The sequence below is a fragment of the Eptatretus burgeri genome, chromosome 5 (assembly GCF_056783735.1).
Source record: "Eptatretus burgeri isolate ZD-2024b chromosome 5, Ebu_testis_v1, whole genome shotgun sequence".
Classification (NCBI taxonomy): Eukaryota; Metazoa; Chordata; class Myxini; order Myxiniformes; family Myxinidae; genus Eptatretus; species Eptatretus burgeri.
Window position 1 is genome coordinate 51352964 of NC_140965.1, and position 20118 is coordinate 51373081.

The 20118-nt window shown below is 42.8% G+C and overlaps 1 protein-coding gene across 3 annotated transcripts in view; it reads right to left on the reverse strand.

Moving 5' to 3' along the window:
* LAMA2 (laminin subunit alpha 2) overlaps window positions 1–20118 on the reverse strand; it is a 413990-nt gene that overhangs the window by 181044 nt on the left and 212828 nt on the right. For all 3 annotated transcript variants that reach the window (XM_085881857.1, XM_085881856.1, XM_085881855.1), the window contains 9 exons: window positions 17285–17521; window positions 16017–16160; window positions 14108–14287; window positions 13738–13920; window positions 10703–10824; window positions 7105–7222; window positions 6672–6815; window positions 2630–2754; window positions 748–834 (listed from right to left, as the gene is read on the reverse strand). In XM_085881857.1, the coding sequence (XP_085737983.1) occupies window positions 748–834; window positions 2630–2754; window positions 6672–6815; window positions 7105–7222; window positions 10703–10824; window positions 13738–13920; window positions 14108–14287; window positions 16017–16160; window positions 17285–17521 (1340 nt within the window). The remainder of the gene's footprint in view (window positions 1–747; window positions 835–2629; window positions 2755–6671; window positions 6816–7104; window positions 7223–10702; window positions 10825–13737; window positions 13921–14107; window positions 14288–16016; window positions 16161–17284; window positions 17522–20118) is intronic.

Here is a 20118-nt window from a genome sequence, read left to right on the forward strand (position 1 = left end):
TTCAAGGTGTTGGTGAAGCGAATGAAAATTAACTTCACAACTTGTGGCTTTCACTCAAGCATTTTTTTTGTTTTTACAAGCTCAAAGGCTTGTGGAGGAGCTGCAACAGAAATCACTCATCAATGCCGGCATATACATAAGACACCAGAGCTGACCGTCACACAAACACTGGCACTGAGATTGGGGGAAGTGACATCACTTCCGAAAACATTGTAGGTACCAGCAACGTCATCTTAATGACATTGCTTTTCTCTCCACACTCAGTAAGGAAATCAAGTTGGTATTTCCCCCTCTCCATGGATGCCAATATATGGAGGTTTTATCCATGCTCAATCTCTTTAAATGCTGAATATCAAGCAAGGAAGCAGCATATAGCATTTCTAAAGTCCTTGGTGGGACTCGGCCAGAATTCGAACCAGAAACCTCTGAGACTCAGAGTCAATGCTCAAATCATTATGCAACCGAGTCTGGTATATGCAATTTAATTAAAGGGATTAAATAGCAAAAGTGAGATATGCAAGTGAAGTAAATTGACTAAAAGACACCATGGGACATTTACACGAACAAGTGAGTACATACCCCCTATTTTATGTGAGGCATATGGCACGATTCACATGTGGTGCCCCCTGCAGTAACTTCAAAATTATCGACCCAAAACTATAACCTCAGCTTGTGTCAAATATGATGTTCTTCCACGAATGAAAATGAGGATTTAGTGAAGCTGAGAGGTATTCTTTCTCAATATACCTCTCACATCTTGGTACTTCGTAGCCTTCCGGACAGGCATCACAAAAGTAGTCACTGCTTCCCACAACAACACAAGTTGGGCTGAAGCTGTGGAATGAGAATATTGAATAACAGTAAGACACCACAATGAAAGAACCACAGAATGATATATCATATATATATATATATATATATATATATATATATATATATATATATATATATATATATATATATATATATATATATATATATATATCACTTACAACGAGTAAACCAGAAGACCATTTACAGTAAGGTATTATCATCTAAGCTGACCCAGCTATCCTGACCAATAAGGATCTCTGAGAGTACAGCGAACTGTTTGGACATTAAGTGTTCAGATAATTATGTCACACAAACACATATATGACTCGGTCTTCTTCATGCATTGGCCATCAGTGTAATCTCATAAGGTAATCGTACTCTCTCAAAGTTTGAGCTAGTTGAAGAGAAAGTATTTTGTATCGTGTGTACATCACCGTTGACCGAAAAAGGCCAACAAAATGAGACGGTAATGTTTTGATTCTGATGTGCATCATCGACACATTTTGCGGGCAAGACTACCACTTCATCAATTTCATGACTTCATGACAGCAAAAAGATGTTCCTTGGCAACGTGTGATGAAATTTGGTAATTTGGTGATGGCATCCCATCTACACACCCTTGCAAAGAAGTCATCTCTACTTACCGCTCTGGTTGGAGTGCAGGGTGAGATCCATAAATGGTCAAGTCAGAAAATTATAGACCTGATAACTCTGAAAGCATTTTTAGCTTATTGGATGCAAACATGCGATGTAAAAGGACATAAGAGAAGTTTTGTTAAATTGTACAATTTTAAAAACCTTAACGAAAATCGAATGCTGGATTCCATTGTTAGTCACAGGAGTCAACGAGAATGGCATTCGGTGGAGCACATACCATTGCCAGGTTGAACAGTATAAGTTTTGCATCCCACTGATAGGCCAGATCTGGATCTGGACCTCAACAAAAATCAAATTGGCTTGTTCTTGTCAACTAACCAAATCATCCACCTGGTTTTGTCAAAACTCGTCCACAACTTTTTGAAGAATACAAAGTTTTTGGCCCCGTCTCTCAATGGTGAAGAACCACAGAAAAATGAGTGCCCGGATACGGATCTTCAACAAAAGTGAATCAATTGGTCCTTGTCACACACCCAACCTGTCCACCAAGTTTTGTCTGAAACAGTGGTGAATACATAACCTCCACCCACCTTCGGTGGTGGAGATAATAAAAGGACCACAATTTTTTTTTCTTTGTCTCCGTTTGTCTCTTGGGTTCACAGAAAACACACACTCTGAATCAAAATGTGAATTATTTGCATGACAGGCACATGTAAATGCAGTAAGTAAGGTATTTACTGGAAGACTGGTGTACAGTTAAATATGTCAATCCAAAAACATGATCATATCTACCTCCGACAACCCCCCTACCCCGACCCCCATACTTCTAAGTTCCCATTTTTTCCTTCCTGAGAGTTTGCTTCGGTATCCATCTTGTCCACTCCATGTGTCCCTCCCCCCACCCCCACCCACTTTACCCATCATTCCTCCTGACACCAATTACTTGTCCAAGTCTTGTCCTGCTTTTGGTGCGCTCCCTCTCTCCCTCTCTCCCTCTCTCCCTCTCTCCCTCTCTCCCTCTCTCCCTCTCCCTCTCTCTCTCTACTGTTGCTTTTGTTTTGATGCATACTGGTCCACTCACTGCACTAGCTCTTCCATGAGCCTTGACCTTGCAAACAAAACAAAAAAAATGACAAAGGTAAAGGCACGTTACAATCAGACAGCTATTAAAGAAGTCATTTTCAAGAACTAAATAAAGAGCAAATGCATTGTGTGTTACTTGTTGGAAGGCACAGCCAAAGGGCAAGCGCATTGCTTGCAGTCAATGGGCGAGGCGTCGCCGACGCTGTAAAAGCCTCGTGCACACATCTCACACCTATCGCCCACCGTGTTGTGCTGGCAATCCTGTCAGAAAAGAGAATGTACACCTGCAGCATTTTGCTTGTATTGCACATGCTAAGATATACCAATCAAAATTAAAAAAACACACACAAAACCTGATTTTGCTTCTCACAGAAGTGAATGCATCATGCCTCATCTCTACTAAAGCATGAGTACTGCACCTATACCATGCTGGCTGGCGTATCCTCCACTTAATGCTGTTTGCCTGCACTCCGGCCAATCCACACAATACCTGTAGCATCTTGTTCTTTACAGAAACTCGCAGATGCCCCCTAAAGTTGGTGGGGTTCAGTCACAGAATGGGTGTGACGGCAGTTGGTGTAAGATGGCCGCCTAAATGAAGCTCGCATGTTGACTCATGATTGAACGCCTTGCCTTTATGGGACGAGCCTTTGAGTGATACGTTTCAGCTTGAACACCTTCAGCCAGTCCCGCACCCTACGAGACTTGGCCTACAAGACGTGTGTGTGTGTGTGTGTGTGTGTGTGTGTGTGTGTGTGTGTGTGTGTGTGTGTGTGTGTGTGTGTCTGTGTGCATCTCTGTGTGTGTGCATATCTGTCTCTGTGTCTGACTGTCTTTGTCTCTGTCTCTCTCTCCAAAAGGACCATATGGCAAAACCTCCCATTTACTTTCTTAACAATCCTCTTGAGGAAGTTCAGTCACTCAAATTGCTGGATCTCAATATCAGCCACAATCTTTCTTGGGCAAAGAACATTTCAAAGTTGGCCTCAAAAGCCAGTTGCTGACTTGGCATCTTGCATCGTACAAAGTCCTATCTTGGCACACCTGAACTCTTATCCACCTGCAAGGCCTTCATCCACAGCTTGATGGAAGACTGCACTCTCTCCCCTGAGAGGGCGCCCCGGCCTCACACCTTTCTCAGCTTGACGCCATGGAAACCAAGGCCTTCATGATTATCAGAATTTTGTTGAAACTCCCTAAATCTAAGATCACTGCTCACCTCCACTCATCCATTCCCCCCTTTTTTTCCACCTGTGGAACCAACTTCCACGTTCTTTCCAAAGTCATTCTTCCCTCCAGGTCTTCAAGACAGCTGTTCACCGCCATCTCAACTCATCCCCCATCCATAATCATGATCTTTTCTCCACCCATTAAACCACACCCCACCGCCCCTGAAAATTTTGCTTCTGTATTCATGTTGCCCACCTTTTGTATTCTCCCTTACCTATCATTACCTGCATCCAATGTTTGTCCCTTTCCATCGACTTTCTCCCTCCGCCCTGCTGTTGGTGTTTCCCCCTTTCTCCTGCTGTTCCCTTTGTTGTGTCGTGTAGTGATTTTGTTCTGTGTCAAAGCTTGACTTTGAGCCCAGGGCATGTATATAAAAAACTAAAAGGGCACTCGGTAGAGCGCATACCTCCATCACGTAATGCCTGATCCACTAGAACATATCAGGCCCAATACATTTTTGAAATATCATGGTACATATCGTTTTTTGCCCATCTCTCAACGGAGAAGAATCATTTTAAAAATCAAATAATTCTCGTATCCAAATCCGGATTTGGATCTTCACCAAAATCGAATCAATTTGTTGTGGTCACACACCCCACATATCCACCAAGTTTCATCCGAATCAGTCAACAACTGTTTGAGATACCCTGCATACATGCAGACAGACAGACAGAGAGACAAACAGAGAGGGGTGGAAACATAACCTCCTTCACCTTCGGTGGCGGAGGCAAAAACAGGTGGAATGTGATGTACTGGCTGGAAGAATGAGGAACACATGCACATGAGACGTATGGACAAATGAAAGAACGTGAATCCTGCATTGCAGGACATCAAAGGGTGGGCACGGAAGGTTATATGCGAGATGAAAAATAAAATATAATAAAATAAAAATCGCAAACATTTCCAAAAAAAACCTGTAATAATAAATCCAGCATGTGTCGTTGTATGAAATCATAACAAGAGAGCAATAATAGTCATTTTTCCTTTTTCTTTACAACAGTGAGGCTCATGGAAAAGCAAGTACTGCACTGGTATTATGTGATTCATATCAACTAAAAATAATTCAAACTATTTTCAACATGATGACAAATGACCTAGCTGTTGTCAATAAGGGAAGGAAATAAATCAAAAAAACAGTGGACGAGCATCAAATGTAAACTAGACCAGTAGGCAGATTATCCCCAACCTGAAGGAAGCTTGGTTTTTACTAACAATCCAATAGTGACATGGAGGGCTGACAGGATGGCTTTGAGGGACACACGATCGCCTCGAAGCTGTCTAACTTGGGTTTGAATTCCGACTCAGCTATAAACTGTTATCCTGGTGTTTCACAGGCAGGCCGATTCATCAGTGTGCATGTCATCCCTCAGATTGACGTTAAATGAGAGTCCTGTCTGCCAGCATTTGTTGGTGGATGTTAAAGATCCCACAGTGTCCTTTGCGATGAGTGGGCGAGCTATTGCCGGCACCATGGCCAAATTCCAAATTCCTACCCTTAAGGCCCTGTCACACCTTGACGATTTAGCCAGCGTATGCCTGACGTATGCAAAATTTAGCTAAAACGCTGGCACACGTCTTTGTACACTGGCATACGTCGTAGTACGCCGAGGTGTTAGACAAATTTTCCATGCTTGAAATTTTTCGACGTATGCCAGCGTATGACTCACACGTTCCGCAACATGCTGGCCATAAGTTGTAGGCACGTCACGCGATCGTTGACACACGTTACTTGTAAGTTACTCATAAGTTGAAACACGTCAAGGTAATGATTAGCATCAGTGTTCCAGACTCCTTGTTTTTTTTGTTTTTTTTTCTTCGGTATGACGGTGATGTTTACACTTCGATTTCTAGTGCGGTTATAATATAATATAATTAATAGGCTGCCGCTCAATGATTTAACTCATAACCGCACTAGAAATTGAAGTGTCAACATCACCGTCATACCGAAGAAAAAAACAAAACAAAACAAAAAACAGGGAGTCTGGAACACTGACGCCAACCATTACCTTGACGTGTTTTGACTTATGAGTAACATACAAGTAACGTGTTTCGACGTGTGTCAACGATTGCGTAGCGTGCCTTCAACTTATGGGCAGCGTATGCGGAACGTGTGTCATACGTCGAGTACGTCGAGAAATTTTCAACATGCTGAAAATTTCTCGACGTACGACGACGTATACCAGCGTACTACGACGTATGCCAGCGTGCTCTTAACGTATACAAAACTTACCCATAACGTATTCGATGTGTGCCAGCTTGGTTCGGCAAATTTTTCATACGTCGGCATACGCTGGCTAAAACGTCAAGGTGTGACAGCGGCTTCACACTTCGATGTCTCGTGCGGTTATGATTTGAATCGTCGAGCTGCAGCCTATTAATAGCCTACGCCACGTGATCGTCGGCGATACGCTGCCGCGCGCTATGCATAAGTTAGACTATCGCTGGGTATAGGTTGTGAACGCCGACAACACGCTCAGCATTCGTTGGTATAAGTTATCTATATGTGATCAAAACGTTCTGTGTACGTTATTAATACGTTATGCATACGTCCAACACATTATTATACGCCCAAAACTTAAAAAAAAACATCAATAGTCCAGCATACGCCAGCGTTTTACATACATTTTGAGACCTTGCCATATGCTGGCTAAAACGTCAAGGTGTGACAGGGCCTTTACTAGTAGAGGGCATTGCATCAATTGCACAGCTGCACCCTCAGCCAATGATGCTACCCCACAGACTTGTGCTGCATATGTAGAAGAAGAAGTGACAATGCAGTTCTCCCAAAACTAATTTGCCTTCCTCAACCTTAGAATTAAAATCCCTAGGACTCCTGCCTTCAGCCAAGTTTGAACCCACAATCTCTGGAACACCAATCCAGTGCCCTCACCAATAAATCACCACTGTACCAATCGTAGTGAGGGTGTGGAGAAAGTCACATGATGTACCTGACACTTGCCAGAGATTGGATCACAATGGCTGGCATGGTTGTTGCACTGACAAGGCACGCAAGGTGGCAGGGGCTTCACAGTTTGATGACCATAAACAGTAAGTTCAAGTCCCGTCTCGCGAAAATGGCCGGAAGCACAATCCTGGCAAATGCACGCACGCACGCACACACACACACACACACAGACACACACACACACACACACACACACACACACACACACACACACACACACACACACACACACACACACACACACATACACACGTCAAACCAGACATCTTACCTCTGGTGTCCATGCCTCAAGCAATTATTAAAAATTCATTTATTATGATAATTATTTGTTTACCTACTAATGGAATTATTGACAGTGAGCAACCCTTTAACAACAATATGATCAATACAAATGGGGAAAAAAAATGGTGAAACACCTGGCAAGATCGACCAGAGTACCGGTGTGGACAAACACACTGCTCGATCTGACGTGCCCGCTCACTCAGCGAGTTTCCACCGTCTTGCATTGCGAGACCCAGAGAGATCCCTGAAATCCTACAAAAATAAGAAGCACATGAAGAGTGAATGGAAGAAAAATGATGCTCGTCACATAATTATCCCATTTGTCGATAAACTGCAAGGAACCCCAAAAAAGAAAATCCCATTTCAGCACAACCATCTTTACACATTACAGGGTGTGGCAAAGAAGATGGGACACGTTTAAAATAGAAATGTCTTTTAATTATTGAAGCTAATTAATCAACTGTGTTATCACTTGTAAAGTACAGATATTGGAAATTACTGAGAACACACGAGATTTTAAAAATGTTGTCAGTTAAATGGCTCCCTTGGTGGGTAACACATTCCACTGTTCTGATACTCGTACACCTCATAACCTTCAGAAGAGAGTCTTTCAGAATGGCCTGGATTTTACTTGGAATGTTTTCAGTTTGATAAGTGTGTGTGGTCTGTTCCTGTACACCATTTGTTAAATATCCCCACAGGAGGAAATAATCAGGAGGGCTGAGATCAGGAGATCTGGGAGGCCAATTCACATCTCAAATCTGGAGATCAGCTTTCCAGGAAATTGCTCTCGCAACAGTTCTGTGCAGAGCCTTGTGGTGTCGCATGTAGCTCCGTCTTGTTGTTTCACCGAAGCTTGCCACACATCTGTTGATAATTTTATTGATGGTGCATCACAAACTTGGAAATGTCTTCTGAATTATCTGTGCCAAAATCTTAGAGTATCTATGGACGAAATACTGCTCAACCACAAATGCTCATTGCTTACTTGTCCAATTTGACATCCCCGAGGATAATCTTTTTTTTGTAATCTCCAGTTCGTTTGATACAACGTGAAAAGAAACAAGAATGACCGCACTGTGGTCACAAAATGCGACATGAAATGTATATTTTTCACCTCCTCTGTCTACTCAACTCCCTCATCCTTGCTGTTGAACGGCTCAGCTTACATTCTCCAATCTGTCTTGTTAACCTTGTGCCATGTCTCATGTTCCCATGTGAATGAATAAGATTAGACTAGCCGAAACCCCGTCACAGACGGATTTCGTTCATTCAACCACCCTCACCAGCTCACCAAAACTCGAGGGACATGGACTGGACAGGGCGTGCTTGCCCCTGCCTTCTCATCCCCCGCCCCTGCCCCATCCCCCCCCCTGCCTTCAATTTGCTTACCCCCGCCCAAAAATTTGATTACCCGGCCCCGCCTCCGCCTCTTCACTCCCCGCACACACACACACTGGTCTCTTGATTCCCCGCCCCACTTGCCCCCCGGGCCTCCGCCCCCTCTCCACCCCCTCACATTCAACCCTGCTTAATTCATCCCAGCCCCCACCCCATTTCCCGCTTTCAATTTGCTTACCCCCGCCCAAAAATTTGCTTACCTTGCCCCACGCTTCTTCACTCCCTGCCCCCGTCTCTTCACTCCTCGCCCTCGTCTTAACGAAAAGTGTTTATTCTGCTTCAGAGTTGAAGTTTGACTATTGCTACTATGTGCGATGCACTCTTACAGGTACGAAGTTTCTTTCAGTCCAGGTCACAGTACCGAGAAAAACGTGACGCGACCACGAGGAGGAGCACAAAATTGGTCCTTCAGTATTAATATATAGATACAATGTTTCTTGTTACATTTTTTTGTGTCAAATTCACATTCTGAGGTAGTCAGCATGTGCAGAAGAGGGTTTTACATTGCAGACGTTATTTTCGAGGAGTGGAATTACACCTCTCAGCGGTAACGGTCTGTCGACGACAGACGTAATGACGTCAGCGAATGACCAATGATGTCATGACGTCTTGACGCCTCTCAGCGGTGACGTCACACGTCGCCATGTAAACGAATGTAAAACGAAAAGTGTTTATTCTGCTTCAGAGTTGAAGTTTGACTATTGGCACAATGTGCGATGCACTCTTACAGGTACGAAGTTTCTTTCAGTCCAGGTCACAGTACCGAGAAAAACATGACGCGACCGCGAGGAGCACAGAATTGGTCCTTCAGTATTAATATATAGATAGAACCGTGTCTGTCCCATGTTCCCATGTGAATGAATAAGACTAGAGAGAGCAGTGTGTGTCTGGTGTTCCCACGTGAATGAATAACATAGGATAGAGTCGTGTCTGTCCCACATTTCTCTATGAATGAATAAGATTTGATAGAGCCGCGTCTGTCTTTGTTCCCATGTGAATGAATAAGACGAGATGGAGCCATGTCTGTCCCATGTTCCCATGCGAATGAATAAGATTAGATAGAGGAATGTCTGTCCTGTGTTCCAATGTAAATGAACAAGATTAGATAGATTAGATTCATAGTGATCCCAAACTTATACATATTTACATACATAAGTATAAGGATTTACTTTATATGTGTTACATCAGTTTTGTCATGGATATTTGTGTTGTTGATTGTTATCTCCATAATTGGGTTTCAGAAGGTGGAACAGAGCCCTCCCAGGATTTGAAGTATCCAGCTTCATTTTGGTGAAGGATCGGGATTTATGGCCAAAGTTCCAAAGTGTTGTTCTCACAGTTTTGTTCCGTGTGTGTGTGTGTGTGTGTGTGTGTGTGTGTGTGTGTGTGTGTGTGTGTGTGTGTGTGTGTGTGTGTGTGTGTGTGTGTGTGTGCGCGCGCGCGCGCGCGCGCGTGCCCCTCTTCTGCCCTCTTTGTTGTATTAAACATTTTGTTCATAAAAATATGTACCTGGTCATTCGAGGTATGGGACTTTGCCATTCAGCGTGAGCGAATTGGCTTTAAAATAAATAAATAAATAAAAACCGGTAACGGGCCAATTGGGTAACACATTTAAAGCACACTTACAAAATCAATGCACGATTTGGAAACACACAGATAACGTGCTATTGAAAGATTAACTCGACACCTCCCATCCATGTCAGCCTCTGCCACCATTATATCAGAATGAGGTGATGATCACGGATTGTTTAACCCCAATATGGGACCATTCAAAAATTATGTAACGCTATGTTTTTTTAGGGAGGTGCATACGGGCTTGATTAAATCTTACTAACAATTTTTATTCGACATTGATTCGATTTTTCTGGGTCCCTCATCGTGAGAAACACTTGACCAAAACAAAGCCAATGGAAATCTGACGCTACAAACCTGGACAGTGTATAATCAGCAGAGCCTGACAGGCCGAATGTGTTAGGCCTACTAGAAAAGTAAGATGGCGGCCATATCATTTTGTCTGGGTGCCATGGTGGGTGCAGTAAAGAGACCAATGTGGGTGTGGTCCAGCAACTGTCCGACCAATGGGTGCACATTTCTAAAATCAACGCCCAACAATAACAACAGCAACGACAGCAGCAATAACAACACAGCAACGCAGAGTTCTTGTCGACTTGCGATGTGTCACAGGTAAAAAAGGCAATAATTACCTTCCAACATCATAAAATTATTGCACCCTGAGATCTATCTCATCTTTTTGCCACACCCTACATAAGAAAAAACAATCTCGAACAGGAAATCACATCACGTGATTGGGCAATTCACATTCTGAGAGACCTTGAATGGCGAACATGGCCGCCGTGTGAAGAACGAACAAGAATGTAATCAATATCATCAAGTATGGTGAGAAAGGCTCCTCTGCTGACTGCCTGCTCATCCATGAAAAATCTCCATTTGTGCTGTGGTTTGGTTTTTGGGGAACATCAATAAATAGTCAACACAACAAGATCATACCAGGATTGATCATGTTTAATATATATATATATATATATATATATATATATATATATATATATATATATATATATATATATATATATATATATATATATATATATATATATATATACATACATGAGTATAATGTGATGAATAATTAGTCGAGCCAGATAATTTGACAGCATTCACAAGACATGCTTATTGACTTATTTATTGCACATTATACTTGTATGCCTGGTGTTGGCTTAATGGTTTTGGAGACAGGCTTGGGATCCTCAGGTCCCGAGTTCAAATCCTGCTTGGCTGCTGAATTAATACCAGGTGTGGTTGATTTAGCCTGTCATCCTTCTGAGATTGGCAAAATGAGTCCCAGCTTGCTGGGATGATTGAGCCATTTGAGCACCCTGTGTTGGAGTGGCGACCCGTCCAGGATTGTGCCCAATAGCCCAGGAGACTGCTTCGGCAGCACCGACGCTCTGTGCAGAATATGGTCCCAATGGATTTAGATTGGATATATTTGTACTTGCACATTGTTTGAAAGGAAAATTGGACAGAAGGTGAACATGAAAGAAGAATGGGCAGAGCATTGGGGGAACTAAAATGCATACTGAGAAAATATTATGGAAAATAATGAATGAAAAATAAAGAGAAACTAGAAAGAGCAATATGAGACTGCAGACACTCACCAAGACTTATTTTGTGTGCTGGTGCGTTTGGATGGTGTGTCGACGATGCATTGACGACACAACGTTATGTGCATATAGTGGACAAACAGATATTATTGGTATTATCAAATAGATACACGTTGCAATTGTAAGTATTTTATAGGCGTAGTCATGATCCGTACTTTGTAGATGCATGCACGTTCCTAATAGTACATCCTTTACAGACATACTCGCACTCTAATAGTACGTACATTATATACGTGCTCACATTGTCATGGTACATACATTATTGAGGTAATCAGGTGAAAAAAAAGATAACGTGTAATACTGGTTACCACCAGTTGGCATTTGTGGTCTACGTTAGCACATTCTGTGTCGACAAACAGACAGACAAACTAACAAACCAAAATGCAATACCCTCTGGCAATGGGAACAATGAAAAACTGCAAAAGTACTCAGGGTAGATTCTGCTTTTAATTACAGCACATAGATGGGGTGACTTTCTATTTATTAACCAAAATGATCCAAAGCTCATGGAGGAGCTTGCACATCGAGTATATTAGGTGTGGGAGGACATTCGGGGACATCATTGTCCATTGTCTACGAATGCTCTTATGATTCATGTTTATCTACGAGTATGCAAATGTTTCTGGGATTTTGAACCTCAGCTGCCAGCATCACAAACCTTGGCCTGAGATTGAAATACCAAACAGGAAAATAGGTTTCATATTTTCAAACTTTCACCCCTTTGAGGCCATTGACATATTACAGAAGTAAAACGGCAGAATTTGGTTGTTTAAACTTTTAGCAATTTAATAAACATTTTTAATGACATTGATGGATGTTTCAAAGTTGAAATGTTGTTGTATCTATAGCGTTACGAACCTTTATTATTTTTTTAAAACCTTAACTCTGACAAGTTTTCAATGCATGGAGAGCAATTGTCTCATAAATTGAGAAATTGTCTCACGCACATCCCATGGACACCCATGAAAAAAGATGAATGGTCAGAGGTGGCAAATCTTTCACGATTATGACTCGCTTTCTCACACATCCCCAATGTTTCTAACCACGAGTGGGCCCGTTGGTCCGATGGACCAAATTTTCATTGGCCTTCACAGCCTTGTTGCATCCCCACCTGCTGTACTGCTTGAGCATTAGCTTGCCTTTCACCAAGCTCAGATGTGCTTAGGGCCAATATGGGGATTATACAGTATGTTGGTTATTATTATTTCGATATGATACTACTATTCTTATTATTGTTGTAAATATTATTAGTAGTAATAAATATATGCTCTGTTACAATGTTATCATTGTTTTTGTTGATATATTTATGTAATTAGAATGCCATGCCGTGGTCGAAGTACATATTCAGCCGCTTTATATACCTTAACATGGCATGCGTATAAAACATGGGAATTCTAACGGATTTTTTTGAAGTATAGTCGAGTCTTAAATGGTCTACAGGATCGAGTCTTAGGGGTCTTTTTGGTCCTTTGCAACTTTTGGATCTTCTGGGAACTTTTGGGTCCTCAGGAACTTTTTAGAACCTTTGGATCCCTGGGCACTTTTGGAACCTTAGGCTCTTTTGGGTACTTTGGGTCTTAAAGGGGTCTCAGCAGTCTAAAGGGTCAAAAGGTAAGTTACAATAGTGTGTAATTAATGAATAGACGTACGTAATTAAGGTACAAAAAGTATCTCTCTCACTCACTCACACACACACACACACACACACACACACACACACACACACACACACACACACACACACACACACACACACACACACACACACACACACACACACACACACACACACACACACACACACACACACACACACACACACACACACACACACACACACACACACACACACACACACACACACAGACATCATCCATTTATAGTAGATTGCAACAATTGATCATCATCCAAGTAATTAATTCCACAATTATTTATGTTGTCAATTTCAAAATATTTCTCAAATCAAATCGAATACATAACCTTACTCCCCTTCACACTTACACCCAATTATTTTTCACCATTCTTCACTTTATACGTGCACTTGCAAATAAAACGCAAATCAAAAACGGTGAGCCATGATGAAACGAGTTATGCCAACTTGGGTGACATGCCACCAAAAGGTTTTACAAAAAAAAGAAACAGAAAGTGTAAACTTTTGTTTCTCACCCTTACGGGCCTTACCTCCACAAAATGAATCTGATGTTTGCCCTGTTGAGCAGCCACGTACATTGTGCCATGATATGCTAGGACTCCGGCTCCACGTCGACCTGCCATCAGGACCTGAGGCTCAGGACTGGCTGGGATGTTCGCTCCACTGCCCTCAAATGAGACGGTATAAGTCAGCTGACCTCCATATGCCATCAGCTTAATGAATGGGAAAAAGATGCGAGGAGGATGGTATTCAGCTGAAGAAGTTTTCACAAAAGCCCTTACAACTTCAGGTCAAAATAAACATCGAATAAAAGTTACAGCAGAGTGACATGGCAGTTCATTCTAATGAGTGTGGAAATTATTAGAAAGGCAATGTTTAGATACTAATGGCTTCAGGTACCTTGTGCCCAAGGAACTCTTGTGGAAGCTTCCAATATAAAAGGTTGCTCTGGAGGTCAAGAGAAGCATCATCTACGTTGACGGTGGTTTCTGGCCAATGGAAGCGAACTCCTCGGCGTGTAGAACGGGTGTTCGCCTGATTTGCCACCTCGAGTAAATCCTGATGGTGATTCATGGTCAGCTGGGTATTGGACAAGAAAGAAAATTACACATGTGTCAATTGGAGATGCACTGATAAACATGATATCATCATACCAAGTATAATTTGAGAGGGGGTCTGTTTGTTTGCTTGTATGTTTGACTTCTGTGTACTACTAAGCCACCGGATAGAATGAGTTGAAAAGTGGTGGTTGTACTTGGGGTGTGGGCAGGAAGGTTTTAGAATTTAGATGGTATTAAACAACTAAGAGTCCTGACAATTCAAGGTATTGGGAGAACTCCAATCCTCTCGATGGAAATGTGTATCAGGCTGGCAAGATGGCTGAGCATAGAGGTATGCACACCCACCTCTAAGCTGTCTCACCTGGGTTTTGAATCCTGACCCAGCCAAAAACTGTCACTCCGGTGTTTCACTGAATGGATGGTTCATCAATGTATGTGCTGGAGGGATGGATGTTAAAATGGGCATCCCATCTGCCGGCATTAGTTGGTGTACGTTAAAGATCCCACGGTGTCCTTCAGGAAGAGGAGGTGAGCTATTGCCGGCACTTTGAACAAATTCCAAATTCCTGCTTTAATTACTGCTGGGAAGGCAATGGCAAACCACACAGTATAGCCATTGACAAGAAACTGCTTTGGCAGCACTGATGCTCTGCATCAGAGTATGTACGGTACATCAGAATCAGAATTATAAATGTGTATCGTTATAGCACCGCATGGTGGAAAGGGTTATTACAAGTCAGACTAACATGCTCCAATTCTGGGGAAATTAACCCATCTGTAAGGACAGGTTCTTCCCCAGTGTAATCCAACCACTATAATAATTAAAAAAAACTTATATCTGTGTAATTGCATTGTTTAATCACACAATTAAACACTTAAAATGTGAGACAAGAGAAAACTTCAGAATGATCAGAACAAAGTAGATTTTTGCAAAGTGTTCTGAAAATCCTGCCATCTGTTTCAGAGAAGAAGTTCCACACGTTCATGATTGTAGGATCCATGAATGAAAAAAACTCTTCAGAAACGAATTTCCAAGTTTTTCAATCAGGAGTGGGAATGACGTTTTTTTTGTGCTCACAAGTCTCAATCATGTATAGGAATATATATATATATATATATATATATATATATATATATATATATATATTTTTTTAATAAAGATGATGTTACCGGTACCCAGAGTACCCTGGAACGTTACATGACTTCCCCCAAGCTCAGTGGCTGTATTTGTCTTTTGTCAAGTCTGGTGTTGTCTCGTGCATTTGTCTGCACATGTGCACGTAATTCGTGTTGAATACCCTCGACAAACCTTAGGCCCTGTCGACAAAAAAATCTTGCAATATTTGATGCATTGAATTAGCCCTTGAGAAGCAACAGGGCTATGCAACAGATTTTAGCTCTGCAACAGGTTGGAAGAAAAATAATATGCAAAGTTCAGGTTTTCATTCAACTTCTGGTGAACATGAAGCATTGATATCAGTTTAAAATATTTCATTCAGAACTGCCATTAGCAACAAAGGTGTATTTCACATGAGTTTTTAATTGGCCTTTGATGTGGGATAGCCTTGTTTCGTTGTCACAGGCTTAAATTTCAGACATTAAGTTCAGTTTCATTAAAAATAAAACTCAAAATACAAGTTTTCCAAAACCTATATTCGCACAAAAGACAAATTGAACCTACACACGGGACTATGCCACGTTACCATGGGCAATACGCAGACAGGATGGTTTAAAAATTAGTTGGATACCTCCTTTCGGACAAGGCCTTGGGCTTCGGAACACTCAGACGAAAATCCAAAGCAGAAGCAGTGACTGCAGCCTTTGGGGTTGCTGGCATGCAAGCCAAAAGTGCCAGGGCTGCAGCTGTCACATTTGGTGCCCTGCACGTGCTCCTGCACAGGCAAATGTGATAGTGAATGGAAATCATCATCTGCTGTCATAGAGGAACCGCATAAAAAAAACGGAGCAAAGCAACTGCACATCTGCATGCCTTTCAAACAAAGTTTGTAATTGCTGAGCTGTACGCCACCATGCATATATGAGAAAATAATAAAGGAAAACAATTTCGGAATGAAAATAAAAAACAACCAGCACTACATCTGGGTCTGCCAAAGAGTTGAAAAAAAAAATAACAGAAGGGAGTACCAAGGACCCACCAAAATGTTATAAACCAGAAAGGGTCCTAATGAGGCAAAGTTGTAAATCCTGCAATCATGCTGTCCAGGAAATGTGGGCATGGCTCGGGTGAAGGCCTCAATTTAAGTTCATAATGCATCTGAAAGATATGTTTGGATCTTTGATGTCTCCATTGTAAATGGGATAGCCAGCTTAAAGTTCCAAGGGAGGAAAAAAAAATCTGCTTTCAAATGAAGTTCTCACTGCAAGCGCTGGAGTGAGCAGCACTCTCAGTTGGATGTGATTTTGTCAATAATCCATCCCAGAACCAAACATCTCAGATGTTAGGACAACAGAATACAATTCTGAGCCATCTTGCTGCAGTCATGATTATTATCATTGACATCCTGATCATTTTCTTTGAGAAGTCTCATCTGTCCTTTAATTAAATTGAATGGTATTTGAGCAACATCCAATTAACTGGATCTACCAATTTACTTATTCACAACCTTCATCCTTTTTTTCTTCAGTGAGGAAAACTTAGTCTTTGCAAAATAAGTCATGAGATATTTTACATCCATGTGACTGTAAAGGGGACAGTCAGATTTATGTTCTTCTGATGGAATGCATGCTCCATGATGCAGTTCTCCTATGTAGAAATCTGCCCGAACAGCAATTTTATTTCAACTTTTCTCGACTGAAGATGTCAATCACAGGAGAAGACAGCTCTGCAGTGAATAAGCTAACACTTGAGACACATCAGCTCCTGTCACGGCGACCTTCAATAAAATCTCGCTTGCGATACCTCCCGAGGAATTGAGAATGACTTGCATTTTCTGTGATATATTGTACAACATCAAAATAACAACGAAAACACTCTATTCTTGAAGAACTCCCTCACCTTGCAAGAGCATTGCCCACTAGGGTCAGAGCACTCACACACACCGTCTTGGGCATCACATGTGTCACGACGGGTGCCAGCCGGGTCACACGCACACGGCATGCAGTGTGGGAATCTGTGAAGGCCTCGTCGACAAAGGTCACAGTGCGTGCCTTCAAATTCTGCTCGGCAAACACACTGGCCAGTCACTGGATCACAACTGGCTCCTGCTGACCCTATAGTGTTACATTCACAGGGCTGGGAGGAGAAGAAGGGAAGAAGAGTAAAAGTTCTTCTCATTTACTTCCCATTACTTTTATCCATGTGTGATGAACAGGTGTTTAAGTCAATGGAAGTTCAATCATCTGATACGTGATTTGGGTTCCGATTTTTCTATTCAAAATGTGAACACTACAATCACAACGTAGTTAGTTGTAAAACTTTGACCATGGAAACCCAGGATGTGCAAGGAAACATTAGTGCAGGAGAAAGCCATTTGGCCCAACATGGTTGTGCCTTATCTACATCACAGCATTTTCCCCACTTCATTTTACCAACTTCAGGTAGTGCAAATTATACTGCGAGGCCTAAATAAATTTAGTCAGGGTACCAACACACAACCACCGACTCTTTTCAAAAATATCGTGGGATCTTTAATTGCCGCAAACAAATTCCAGGTGGTACAGCGAGATTCCTTTATATCCTGAACAGAAGGAAGGAAATTTGCGAAATACAGGGCTCCTGCTGGAAATCCATCACAATCACATTATATAATTAATTTCCCCTCATGGAATTATAAATGGGATGGATTTCACTCGATTGCGAACTAGCTAAAAGCTGAGCTCTCCTGCTGCTCATATAAAGAAATAAGGAGATATATGGTACACCCAGCGACGGAGTGGTGATCTGGCCAAGATTGATTCCAGACTTGAACGTCTCTCAACCTGTCGTGAATGTCACAAAGCTCTGTTCAGAGTATGTGCCTCCGTTATTATTATTGTAAGCTGTAAAGAGAAACAAAACAAAAGAAATGGTCGGTTATACCATCACAACTTTGCGGTATCCAAGGAGGGGCCACGTTTTGTCTTAAAATGGGTTGTGCTCTGTCCATATCAAGCTGATTTTCAAGCAACATGAACTCGAGAAAATTGATAAAATTGTGAAGCTATGCAAATAGCCACTGTTTGAGAGCCATTCTCAAACCTCACATGTTACGTATAGTTTTTACACCCTTGGTGGTGAGCATCAGCGTGAGTGGTGGAAAGTTTTTTTTTTTGCTGTTTTCAGATGTCCTCACACTTTCTTTGAAGATTTCACTCATTTGGGTAAATATATATATATATATATATATATATATATATATATATATATATATATATATATATATATATATATATATATATATATATATATATATATATATATATATATTGTTGCAATTCGCGCCCGCCGGCATGCGAAAGGCCACGTGACTCGAATCGCGGAACGTCGCCCACCGGACGGACAATTCTGTCGTGACCCTCTCGGACCAACGCCGGGAGCTAGTCACGGGTGGGTCTTTCGGCCTCACCACGATCGTGCCAATCGGCCACCCGCGTGGGATAGGGTTGTTTGCCAAACTCGACCTACCTAAGTACCCACGCGGATGGTAGACCGGGCGATCGCACCTCGCCGCAGGTCGACTCCGGACACGGGCCGCTTAAGCGATCCGTTCCGTGCTCTTGGGATAACCGAGCAGTGTTATCGTCGGCCTCGACGGTTCCGATTAATTATCGGGCGTATTAAGCCCATGACGAACCCGTTTCGTGAAGCAAGATGGAGATTCAATAAAAGAAAAGACGAAGCGAAACGGGAAAACAGTTCAACATAATGCACATTTATTCCGCGGCACACGGCGAGCACACATATACAGCCAAACAGAATGCACAGATATCAAATGCAACAAAAGAAACAATGATGCAGAGATACTACCGAATACGCGAACACACGGCAACACTTGTACGGTTTTACTTCACAGACGTCGCCGACACACATTTACTCAAAAGCAAAGGAAACAAGCCACCCTCATAGGCAAGGGGGCAGACGGGCCCATAGGCCAATGTGTGCGCGGGACCTGAAGGAGCGGTCAGGCCCGCGAGACCGGGGGGGTCCTACCCGCGTCCTCGTGATGAGCCGCAAATGTGGCTGCGCGGCGGTGCCCCGACTTCGTGCTCCTTCGCGGGTTTCGTTGGCACCGCTTGGAGTGGGGTGGGACCGGGGCCCCCTTTCTGCACTATCTCAGCGCGGGGGAAAGGGGGGGGGAATTGTTGATGCCCTGGGGGAAGGAGAATGGTTGGATGGCTTGGGTCCCGCGACAAGCGATCCTACCACAACCTCGTCGCCGACCGCCGTCTTTCCTGCCTCGGACCCGAGCTCCTCGGACTCTTCCCCCAATTCTCCTCAGCCGACTGCAGAAACCACCTTGACGCCTTCGCCTCCCGACTCCACTCCGCTCTCCAACCCGACTTGACTGCCTCGCAACAACTCTTTTCATTCGCCTCGCGCTCGCCGTTTTATAGGGCGGCAGGAGAAAACAATATGCAAATTTCCGGATCAGGATGACCTCGGGGGCGGGGCCACGCTCGCCCATTGGACGGAGGAAAAGGGGCGTGAATCTCCCCTGATCCTAGAATTTGCATATCTCGATTCCACACAGACGCGCCTGGAGGCGGGGCCAAGCCACCCCGCGCTTGCTGATTGGACGGATCGGAAGTGGGCGTGTAGCATTCCTGATCCGAATTCTCCTCGGAAAGGCCGCTATTTGCAGTCGCGGCTCGGCGCGTATTTGTACGAGCCCAGGACAGCCCGACGCTCGG